The sequence below is a fragment of the Solea solea genome, chromosome 11, assembly GCF_958295425.1.
Source record: "Solea solea chromosome 11, fSolSol10.1, whole genome shotgun sequence".
Lineage (NCBI taxonomy): Eukaryota > Metazoa > Chordata > Actinopteri > Pleuronectiformes > Soleidae > Solea > Solea solea.
This window is the reverse complement of record NC_081144.1, coordinates 4,079,688-4,091,961: the sequence shown is the minus strand read 5'-3', so window position 1 is coordinate 4,091,961 and position 12,274 is coordinate 4,079,688. Positions and strand designations below refer to the sequence as shown.

The window sequence follows — 12,274 nt, the reverse complement described above, 5'->3', positions numbered from 1 at the left end:
GGAGAGACTGGGAATGTAATTGGGAATCTCAGTGATGGGACGCATTATCCAGACAGGCGGCTCCTGGGCTCCGTCCCTCCCTGCAGCCCATTAACTGCACCCTGGGACAGAGGATGTGACAGGGGATGCCAGAGAAGAGAGAGGAGCCGTGGAGGAAAGGTGGACGAGCTAGACGCACTCAGAAGTACAAGATTTAAAAAAAAAAAGAGAACCATTTTTCAGCTTCCAGTGAAGCAACACTGTGTCATTTTTGAAAAGATGTCATTTGTCATCGTCTCATATTATTTCCCCATCGATGGTCTTATTAATCTCTGTCAGCTGGATCATTGTCTTCACATCTGTCCATCAGGAGCATATAAGTGATATCTTTGATTGCCACACCCATAAAGGGCAGCCTCTGCAGATGGTGTGAAGTCTGGATATGTCGCACAACTCAGTCGAATAAAAGACTTCACATAAGTCCATGGATGGTGACAATGGAACACAACACAGGCTTGGTCTCTTCTCCCTGTGGGAATCACACTCCCTAACTGGTGCTGCTGCTGCTGCTGCTGCTGCTGCTGCTGCTGCTGCTGCTGCTGCTGCTGCTGCTGCTGCTGCAGACTCGGGGGAAAAATGAAAGCTTTCTGCTGAGCTGACCAATAACTGCACGCTGTTGTCTTTTTCTGTGTCTACTGTTTACAGAAAGTGTCCCAGTATACCATCATTGTGCAGGCCACAGACATGGAAGGCAACCTGAACTTCGGCCTCTCCAACACGGCCACCGCCATCATCACTGTCACGGACATCAACGACAACCCTCCCATGCTGACCTCCAGAACTGTGAGTCACTACACATAAGGGCGGTGGAGGGTGGAGGGGAAAGGGTGACTGCATCTCGAAGGAGAGGGTTTTGGTTCAGAGAAGAGGGAAATTATTAAAATTATGACTATGACAAGAGTAACAACTTCTTTTTTTATGAAAGGGTAGAGAGAGAGAAAAGCACTAAAGAAGGTTGAAGTGAGTGGTGGGGAAGAGTGAAAGAGAGGGAGAGAGAGAGCAATGAAATGAGGAAAGGATTATAACGCTTGTGTTGTTACGCAGGAAGATTTACACAAGGACAGCGAGGGAGGGTTATGAAGTGCAAAGGGCACGTTTTAATTTCCTTGTAGGGAATGCACAAAATATCTCACACACACACACACACACACACAGACAAATGAATCCATATCATTGACTTTCATCAGCAGAAAACACAAGAGCCAGCAATTCGTTAATGATTGTTGTCGTGACTGTGATATTTAGAGCGATGATTGCATCACAGAAGGTCATTAATAAGAGCAGAGTTAAATTTAAATGCCCGGCGTAATGTACTGAATATAATGTATCATATCACTGGTTTTGGAATTCAGCACCATCATCACTAAACAAACTTTACTCCACTCTGACTCTCTTTGTTTGTTTTGTTTTGATTATTTGCGCGGTTTAAAGGTCAAGCTTTAATTGAAGGCGCTAAGTCTGTATGTTTGTTGAGGAGGGAAAGTGCTTTAGGGGATTCAACACAACCCATGATTGTAGTGTTGTGACATTGTGTCGAAATTCAGATTCAGGTGACTGAATCCTGAGTGAAGTTCAGGTTTGAACACTCTCAATCAATCCTGAATGCATCCTCAGAGGATGCAGTTTTACAGTTATTTTTACACTAAATACATTCATTTATTTGTAAAGTGATTGCCACGTGGTTTCATATTGCAGCAGCATGAGTAGAGCTTTAAGTCACGCGTTGACATCACACACGTCTGTACAATTAAATTAAATCAATTAAAATGATTGTTCTCGTGGACAAGCACTGTGACGTCATTGTGCATTTGGATAAAGGAGGACAGAGGACACCAGATGGTGCCAACTGTAGACAGATATTAGTACCAGGTCTGAACCCGGCCGGTTCTCTGACCCATGGTGTTGTTGCAATCTCATGTACATGAAACCACCACAGCTGTGGACTAACTCCTCAGCCATCCAGGGCCCCGGGCAATAGTTTGCTTTGCCTGAATTGATGCAGCGCCCTTGAGATGGTCAAAAGGTGAGTGTGTTTGTCTTCAGTTTAGTTTCAGTGTAAGAAAAATCTACCCATGTGTCAGTATGGCTTCAGGTGTCGGTATTTATTCAGCGTGTGTGCTCTCCGATCAGGAGTGATGAGAGCGCAGTCCTCTTGGGTAGCTTCAGTGCCGCCGCTCTGTAACTGCACGGGAAGCAGACGAAGCGCTGTCGACGTGCCACTTTAAATGAGAGCACTTAGCATTAGCATTAGCATTTGCCCTGGGAACCATTAAGATCCCTGATCATGATGAGTTATCAATGGAGCATCGCGTGTACGAGGAGGGAGGGTGAGCAACAAAGAGAGAGGGGTCGGTGTCTGGACCACCACCAGACTCCGAGATGAAAAATGGAGAGGGGGTGAATGATGGGTAGAGAAGGAAGAATGAAGGATTATTTAGTCAAAGGAGCTATTTTCTACCACAGCCGTGATAAAGCATCGACATGTCCCGTTGTAAATCAGAGGCCTTTCCTGTCTTGGCATCCCCTCCTGCATTAGGATTCTCTACTGATGGCGGTGTATTGATGATAGCAGCCAGTACCAGATTAATATCCCCTAACTGTATTCCACCGTGTTTAAGTGCGCTTCCATTGGCACATCATGGATATTAATGATACATTTTGGTGGAGGTTTTAGAGTCAGGATGAGCCGAGCACTTTTATCCAGTCCTTTCATAAATCAGCCATTTCAGTGGCGGGATAACATAAAAGCTATTTTGTTGAGAATGCGAGCCATTATGCAGATACTTAGTGTTTGCAATAAACCACATAGATCTTTCAATGTGTCCCAGAAATATAAAGTTTGGGGAATTTGTCTTTAATGTTGATGATTAATATTTCATCATGCCTATCAGAGGTTGGCCTATTTTTTTTCCAAGGCGGCAAATGCTGGCGTGTAAGTTCAGATAAGAAGGCAGCGGGTGCTTATTCAGGGGCTGCGTCGCATTAGTTCTGGGACGCAGAGGGTTGAAATAAAGCGAATAACTTCTTTCTCCCCTCTGTTTGTTTAGGCATACAGTTCAGTCTACTGAAGCAATGACTGCACTGTGTCTCATATTTTTAACATGATGTTTTGTAATTATGAATAGAGGAGCCGCCACGGTGAATTTACTGCAGTGCTCTCCTTCCTTTACCGTCCCTGCAAAGTTGCTATGATGAAGTATCCTGTCACTTCTCCTCTCTCTCCTCTCACCTCCCCTTGCCGGCTTTAGTCTCTCCCGACTGCCAAAACTGTGACAGGAGGGTGAGGGTGTTGGCAAGAGGTGTTTTGTCAAGTGCTGTGAGAAAGTCAACTGCACTCTGTGCCAGTCACAATCACAAAGAGCTCCCACCTCCTTCAGTCACCAGATGGATACAGATACAGTATAAGAGAGAGGAAAATATACCGGATCAGTCTGAGTCTGCACTAAGAGGCAGCAGTTGATTTAATCATTCAAAAATATTGTATTTTATTGTCTTAAAATACACTTGTTCTTTGCGCCGTGGTTTTTTGTTTGTGATTCTGACCATGGGCGGGCCTTAGGAAGCTGCCTGCTGATTGGCTACTGATTTTTGGAGCGACAGCCCAATGGACCGGAAGTAGTCACGGGCTTTAGTCGCTGTCTGCCTGGAACTTATCATTTTAATTATCTAACATTGGTCAGATTATAAGGCGGGCAGCTTCCTAAGGCCCGCCCATGGTCAGAATCGCAAACAAAAAACCATGGCGCAGAGAACAAATCACGGAGTTCAAAGAACAATCCATTTTCAAACAGTAAAATACAATAGTTTTGAATGATTGAATCATCGTTTGCTTAGTGAAAAGTGTTGTTTGAAAGTAGTGACACACATCTAATTCCATACAGTATCCAGGCAAGAAGTGAAAGGAAGAGAACAGCCTTCAAAAAGAGATGCTAATGCTCTGCTGTTAGAACTCACAAAAGATTCATCATGGTGCAATATTGACTCCGACAGTTTATAAAAATAACGGTCTCTAAGAGAAAGGAAAGGCAACTGAAGAATTAGAATTAGGGGAACAGGTAAAATATTTCCACTTTCAGTTTTTATGTTGTTATATTGAAAGACATTTTTCATTTCCACCGTGTAACTTCTGTGGCCCCCCCCCGAGGAATTATGAACTGTGACTGTGCCTCGACATGACGTATGCCTCGGTGACGTTGAAACTCCCACCCCTCCACTACGCAGATGCAATAAGCATTTTATTCCATCAGACTGCTGCACATCCATGTCGTGGAGCATGGGAATGTTACCGGGTGACACAAGTTTGGAAAACTACACCTTACTCAGAATTATACAGATTATTTTCCTGTTTAAAAGTTAGGGAGCACGGCCTTATTACTGCAACACAGCAGATTAGAGCAGCAAATGTGGCATAATTCCATAATTTGATATCAAATGACAGTGAATGAGGTTCCACTTGGGACCCACAGATGAGCCGTGGCTGATTTTTGCAGCTTTTAATTGAAGATTTCTGTCAAGAACAAGTATAAAATGAAGTTGTGTTTCATGTGTCTGTAATAATACTAGGTGTTACAAAAATGGCTGTAAAAATCATCAGAAACTTTATGTTTCATCCCATTTATATTATGAATTAAGTTGTGATTGTTTGTCCTATAAGATGACTGGGAACCACAAGTTTAGTTAGTTACTGGTTAAGTGGCTGTATCACCGAGAAGACTAGTCAGTCTCGAGTGTCAAGTACGATGGACAGTACGATGTGATAATCTGGAGATTATGTCAGCGCCCCGCACCCTCTCTTCTGTGGTGAGATTCGAGGGAGGAGCTTTGGCACTGGACAGGGTGACTGATGTGACTTTAAATCTCAGCTCTTCTTCTTCTTCCTGAAGATTATGTGTAGGGAATTAAAACCGGATGCCTATTACATTTTTTTTGTTATTTCTCACCTAAATGTCGGATACCTGGTGTAATCCCATCCAGCCCTCACACTTTACAAGGAAATGATGAGAGAATGAATCCTGATAATCAGAGCTGCAAGGGTCTCCTTCTGTTTATTCTATTGAATTGGAATAAAACACACATGCACACACATGCACATAAACACATTTACTCTGGCACAGACATACAACAGCCTGCCTACTTATCCAGTGTAGGCAGTGCAGCAGGACCACCCCGACTTGTCTGTTGTCTTAAGAATGTCACTTAGTCTCTGAACAGCTCTCCTGACGCAGCCCCCTAATCAGCCTGCTGCCGCTGGCTGGAGGATGCGATGGGTGCCAGGCAGGGTATTATGGTCTGTTGGAGTGTTTGGTCTGGGGCTTTGCTCTTTGATATCCTACACCCACATAAGCGGCTCAGAGGCTATTCCATGCCTGTTACCCGTGGTGACACAGTGACTGTGTACTGTGCTACATGCCTGTTGCCTCGGGATCAGGTGAAGACGTATCAACGCCCCCTCTGACCCCCCGCACGAGTTGACTGGTTGTCTGTGTACGTGGAGCAGTTGGCAGCTCGTGTTTAACAGTGAAGCGGTGCATTATTTCTGTTGTTGGCTCTTGTTTTTGTGGGTCTCATCCCCTGAGCCTCTGCTTTGATCAATCCCCACCGTGAGAGACACATGACAGGCAGCAGCTCCCTCCTCATCAGGCTTATCGGGACAAAGCACATGTGTTTTTTGCAGCATGGAGACAGTGCTCAATCTATTGTTTTAACTGTCCCCACTGCTGGTGTCCTTCTGTCCTCCTTTGTCACTCTGGATTTCAAAGGAGAGAAAGGAAATGTTGCTCACATGGGCAATGCAGGAAAAAAGTAATTGAAAATGGAACTGTTGCCCCTGTGTGGATGTGCTTGCTGGTGCGCAAATGGTTTTACTTCTTGTTTACAACTCTGTCGTGGTAAGAGCAGGAGCATTAAACTTACTCTACCTGAAAACCATAAAAAGTATCACCGGCTCTGTAAAAACACAAATAAATAAAAAAAATAATGATAGGCACTCAGTGGCTTTTTGCTAAAATTGCTGCACTCATACAGCTCAATGGATCCCACAGAATGTCAGCGAGAGTGGAAATAAAGATGTTTTGCAGCAGCATTTTACAAAGTAACTTTTTTTTTTTCCCTCTTAATTCTGCAGTTTTCAGGCGAGGTCCCAGAGAATCGAGTGGGTGTCGTGGTGGCGAACCTGACGGTGGTGGACGCCGATCAACCACACTCGCCGAACTGGAACGCAATCTACAGAATCATCAGCGGAGACCCGTCTGGACACTTCACCATCCGCACTGACCCTGTCACCAATGATGGCATGGTCACCGTGGTTAAGGTCAGACGCCATTCTCTTAACGTTTCAGTGGTTAGGACAAATGTGTATATTACACTGTGTCCATGTGTAAATATGACGTATATTTGTGCACATTATGGAAAATTTCACATTTAAAGGTCCAGCTTCCGGCATTTAGGAGGATTCATTGGTATAAACTGAATATGCTACCCCAAGGAAGTTTGTTTTTTTCATATTTTGAAGCGGAAACATATTATACAAACAACCTTTATGGTATGCAACCACTGTATAGTGACAGGCGTGGGAAATGGCTGGAGTCTGAGGGCCAGGTCTAACATTCCATGAATAAGGAGGTAAGTTTTGTCCACGGGGAGCCTCCATGGATGAATTGACACATACCTGTGGATCGTATGCACCAACTGCTCAACACTCTCCAAGTCCAGTAGAACTCTGGTAGCTGACATCACACAATGCCCTCTGGCAGGATTCTACACCGTTCACTTCTATTGTTGCTCAGCTCGTTGCTGTTTTCATCATAAAAGATAACATGGTGGATAGATGTTGTGCCAAAACAGCCAGAGACAGGCTAACGGGAGAAAGTTTTACCAGATCCCAGCAGATCCTGAGAGACGGTGGAGGAGGAAACATGCTCACGTCGAGCAGAAGAAGATGGAGTGATGGGAACCAGAAACAGATTTCATCGTTTATCATGGTTGATGACGGTGACAACAACGCTATCTTTAGAAATCGCGTTCATTTGTTTCCCCTCCAGGCTCTTGTAAACTTTTAGTGACTCTCTGGAGTGAGATAAAGGGAAGTTAATCAGGAAGTTGAAGATGTCAGGATACTGTGCGTCCGGAGTAATGTCCTCTCTGGCTGTTTCCATACTCGTAAAAAGCATGCAGGGACAGTATAAGCATCAGATATACTCAGTCTGTCAAGTTTTGCGATGTATTGGCCGATCTCCGTGGATTTAAAGTGCACAGTGAACTGTGACAGGTTAAATCCAGCCACAGTCCGGTCATTATGGGGGTTCGTAGGGTTCGAGTCATGTGATGTTAGGAAGCTGGAAGTCCCACACACAGAATTGTGAAATGGGCACGAGTTGGATGGAATATGACATCGCGTACTCTTGCATGGAAGGCCACGCTGACTCTGGGCCTCTTTCAGGTTTGAACGGCATTGTGGGCACATAAAAAAACACTAAGCGGCTCTCCGCAGATGCAGAACGTGGTGATTATGACGGCGCTGTACCTTTTAAAACGTGCTCATCCTGTCGCTTCATGGAGCTCAGTACGGAGGAATGTTCAGTTTAAATGTTCAGTTTTTTTCCCGTTGAATGTCCGATAGCCTCTGGGTTTAAAGCGTAAGCATAAGACAACCGAGTTAAATGGGGACAGACGGAGGTGTTTGCCTTTCATGTGCCCCTTTATGTCCAAATGAGGGATTGTAGGCCGCTGCACCCTTCAGAAACGGCTCATACACTCACACACAGCCTTAAACACAATGGCTGTAGCAAATTACATATTGATTCCTCAATTACAAAGGCAGCGGGTTTTATACACTCATAATGTGCTCGCTGCTGTGGTAAATGACAGCAACAACAAAGCTATGTCTTGTAACAACCTTCTGTGTTCGTGTTTAACCTCTCAGACTGAGCTTGTTCAGGGTTTTTATTAAAACATTCAGCGCAATACACTGGAAATGGACAAGAGAGAAAAAAAACACAATGTGATGTTCATCTTGTTTGCTGTGTGTAATACACATGCTGTTGAACGGTGTGTGTTTGTGTGCTCAGTGAATGTGGTCATCATGTTGCATACGGGGGGGCTTTGCTGAAATAACTTGTTTATTTTTGTGACCCTGATGACCCAGGTGTATTATCCTCGTGTGTCTGACTCCTGCAAAACCACAGCTACAATAAGGCTACGCTTTAAATAACATCTCCTTGTAATTCCCACAGTACCCCAAGAGCACCAAGCATTGGCATTTTGCTTCTCTTCATTATCTCTAGATGACTGCCTTTCATAATCCGTTCCTCTGACACCCTTATGTAAAAGTCAGCAGGCAGCCGGGTAGCCGTAAGCTTTCACAGAGACCCATGGGAGGTTATCAGGAAATCAGAAAATAAGAGACAGGACACCTCCTGGGAAGAAATATGAAATAGACTGTCTCAACATGTAAACAGAGTGGCTTAAGCTTGCTCCAGGGAAAGAGACCCACAACGGTTCACATCTGACAAAATCCGATAGGTAAAATCATGAAGCCGTACAAAAAACATGTTACCCCGGTGTTCTTATTTTTTAACAAGATATCCGCGGCGACTAGCGCAGACACATTGACACCCGGGTTTGCCGCAGTTTCCCAGAAGGGACCTGGGCTCCTCTGTAAACAAGGGCTGAGGTCTTAACCAGAACATGTCACACGTTTACTGGGGGATTCTCTCTCTCTGGGGAATTTAAGCGATGTAGTCTCATTCCGCTCCGTGTTAATAAAGCCGGTTGGCAAACAAGCGTGGAGAGAAAACACACAAACAGACTCGCTTGAGTCATTAGGATATGGAAATCACTGCTTATGATAAACACTGACGATGACAGGGGGGGGGGGGGGGAGTGAAGAGAGGCGACAGAAAGACAAGATTTCCATGGATGGAGAGCTGCAGACTGCAGAGAGACTAGTTTGCAGAGGGGGGAGGAGTTTGGAGTAAGTATGGAGTATGGCGGAACAAATTAGGTAAAAGGGAAAGAGACAAATGAATGCAGTGAGGAGATGCAAAATGTGATGGCTCATGAGCAAAAGATGGAAACCATGTTATTGACCTCTCACTCCCCTGGTTTCCCTCGAGGTAGACATGCATGTGTGTTTCACTTAGCCTACAGCTATACTCTAGACCTCCCTGTGCTCCGAATACCGCTGGCAGTAGATCAAAGAGCCCTGAGTGTGGTTAGCTTGTAAATGGGTTCCCCAGTGCATCATGGGGTCATACACGAATCCACACTCATGTGATTTCATTTAAACCTATGTGCATAGAAAATATCACAGACATGGAGTATCCACTCCTGTGCTGCTGTTTGGTGCATCACTGTTCATGGATAACACAAGAAAACCTAGTTATTTGTTACATGTAAAAATGTTGGTGTGTACTTAATTGAATGTCTTTGAGTCAAACTAACACACACACATAACGAGATTGTGAATGAAATGACTATTGCCTGTATACGTTCAGTTGGACCTAAGCCGGGTTGGGTGCTCTGTGCATGTAGAGCAGTAGAAGAAGAAATAAAACAACAGTGACAAAAACTGGTCCATTTGTTGGACTGATGAGGATACAGATTTGTCTGTCAGCTTAAAGAATTTAATATTTTCAAATCCATGCATCGTGACCTGGAATGACTTCACGAGCTGCTATCTAAACCAGAAACTGCCTGATATTAACAAGCTGCAAGCGGACGTATCGCCACCTAGTGTAGCGGGGTCAGACGCACTTAACTCAATAAACTGATTCCCCCATTACTGCTTGTCTGCTTGGGCAAAGACAGCAGTCCCATTAAATGGCCTATACTCGAGCTCAACTTAACTGTGCATGAGGCAACGCAACATGGAGACGTGCTCACTGTCATTAACATCACAGTCAAACACGAGAGACACAAGCCTCGCAGCACTAAGCGTCATCTTGCTTGTGCAGAAACGGGACAGCCGTACCTACAAGCGGTGTAATTGTTGCCTTTTTCATTTCCTTGCTTGGCGTCGTTGTCATCTGAACGCGGCTGCGTAGTCTTCATTAGGAGAGCACGGAACTGTCAGGCTGGTTTAGGCTCATCTGGCAGAGAAGACATATACTGTAAGTGCACTCATTCAAAAAGGCAGAGCCATGTAGACATGCTGTGTGTGTGCGTGTGTGTTTGCACGTGTGTTGCTCCACATGACACGATATCTGTTTATTCTTCATGTCCTCCATCGTCAACACGGCTCAACACAGAGTCCTGAGCCTGCGGGAGAAACATGTTGACAGAGGGTTTTAACACTGAAATTAACATCATATTTATAGATCACTTGTGCGTCGTTACTTACCAATCCAGTCCAACTTTATTTATAAAGCACTTTAAAAAACAACAACGGCTCAAACAAAGTGCTGCGCATCAGAGATAAGTAAAACAAAGACCGAAAAACAAACAAACAATAAAATACAATAGAAAGAAGAAAAAAAAGACATCAACACACAAATAAACAAGTCATACAATAAAAATAAAAATAATGTCTAAACCGCTTGAGTTCTAGTGTTTTTTACCTACCGCTCACATGTCCTTTCTTTCTCCAGCCTGTCGACTTTGAGATGAACCGCGCCTTCATGCTGACAGTGGTCGTCTCCAACCAGGCCCATCTGGCCAGTGGCATCCAGTCTTCGCTCCAGTCCACGGCGGGTGTCACCATATCCGTCCAGGACGTCAACGAACCCCCGTATTTCCCCACGAATCCAAAACACATCCGCTTCGAGGAGGGCGTTCCTGCCGGCACCAGCCTGACGACCTTCTCCGCCTCAGATCCTGACCGACTGCAGATGCAGCAGATAATCAGGTACTGTGTGAAAGGCCTAATGGGGGTAATTGGGGCAAATAAGTCTTGCTCAGTGCATTGTAAGTACAAGCTTGGCAGGAATCCCCCCCTCATGTGCACCAGAATTGGACTAAAAGCACCTCTTGGATAGGTTCCATGTCAGTAGTTAGAAGTCAAAGTTCAACAAGGGAACTATATTTTGGCATTACCCATCTCTCAAAGTCCTGCTGTGTGAAATATTATGAGCCAGCAGAGAACTCTTGTCTAAGGAGGGTAAGAAGGTTAATAGGGAGCAATAGCCTCTGGGTAATCAGAGGTGTGTCTGTGGTGTATAGGAGTTTGCATGAACACATGCATGCAGGTACACACATACACAGAGGGAGGACAAAGAGAACAGCTGGCTCAAGATCAAATGCCTGACACAGCATAATGTCCACCTGCAGTGTTCTTACTCTCTGCTAAGCCTCTCCGGATTTGAAATGTAAACCAACCTTTAAATGACGAGCAGACCTTTCCACAGTCCTGCTGTCGTTGTGGCACTACAGGGGCGTAAACTTGTCACCGCGTTTAATGCAAATGAATACAATGGAGAGTGCAGAGGGCTGTGTTTCCGACTGCCAGCGTGGAAGAAATTGTCAGCATTGTTTGGTTTATATGGCAGCGTGTCAGTCACGGTAGCTGTTTTAAATAAACAAATACTCGCATCGAGGGGTGCGGGGAAATATGGATGCACTACAGTTTGGGAAGATTTCATGGCGTGACACTGTATTGATGCTCCGAAGCGCCGTATCAATATGGATATGTTCTTGACAGCATTTTATATAAATGGTTATTTTTACCACTTCATAATAAATCACAATATATCGACTTGCTGTAAGTATATCAAAGTACCGTTGAAAATATAATTCAAATTCCATGTATGTAACAATGTGGTCATTATGTCTCTATTATTTTAGATTACCACGTTTCCATTGGTTACAATATAAGTGAAGCTTCCTCGTCAAAGTGCCAGATTAACATTTTCATTACAGATCCCATAATGCAAATGCAGCGTTTCTGAATGTCTTCACACATTTTATATGTTGGAAAATAGTGGCTGAGAGCTGAGAACACAAACATGACATGTTTAGAGTAAAGAGTTGTGGAGTTAAAACTATGAAAATATGTTGATGTTTAAAACCACATACAAAAGAAATAGAATGTAGTTGAATGGAATGCTTAGTACATGTATTAATGCTGTATATATATATATATATATATATATATATTTGAGTTGATAACGTGACTTTCTCAATGTGACATTAACACAACCTTCCTCCAACCACCTCACACTTCAGCAGCCCCTTCCTTCTAATTTTCTCGGGGGAAATGGTCTAAACAAATTTCCCAGCTAATTTCACAGCAAATTAGAGT

The 12,274-nt window shown here is 44.1% G+C and overlaps 1 protein-coding gene across 1 annotated transcript in view; it reads left to right on the top strand.

Annotated features, from left to right (window-relative positions):
• Nucleotides 1-12,274, top strand: part of LOC131469035 (cadherin-4-like) — a 226,326-nt gene that overhangs the window by 196,153 nt on the left and 17,899 nt on the right. The window contains exons 9-11 of the mRNA XM_058643864.1: nucleotides 685-822; nucleotides 6,164-6,349; nucleotides 10,626-10,882. Coding sequence (XP_058499847.1) covers nucleotides 685-822; nucleotides 6,164-6,349; nucleotides 10,626-10,882 — 581 coding nt within the window. The remainder of the gene's footprint in view (nucleotides 1-684; nucleotides 823-6,163; nucleotides 6,350-10,625; nucleotides 10,883-12,274) is intronic.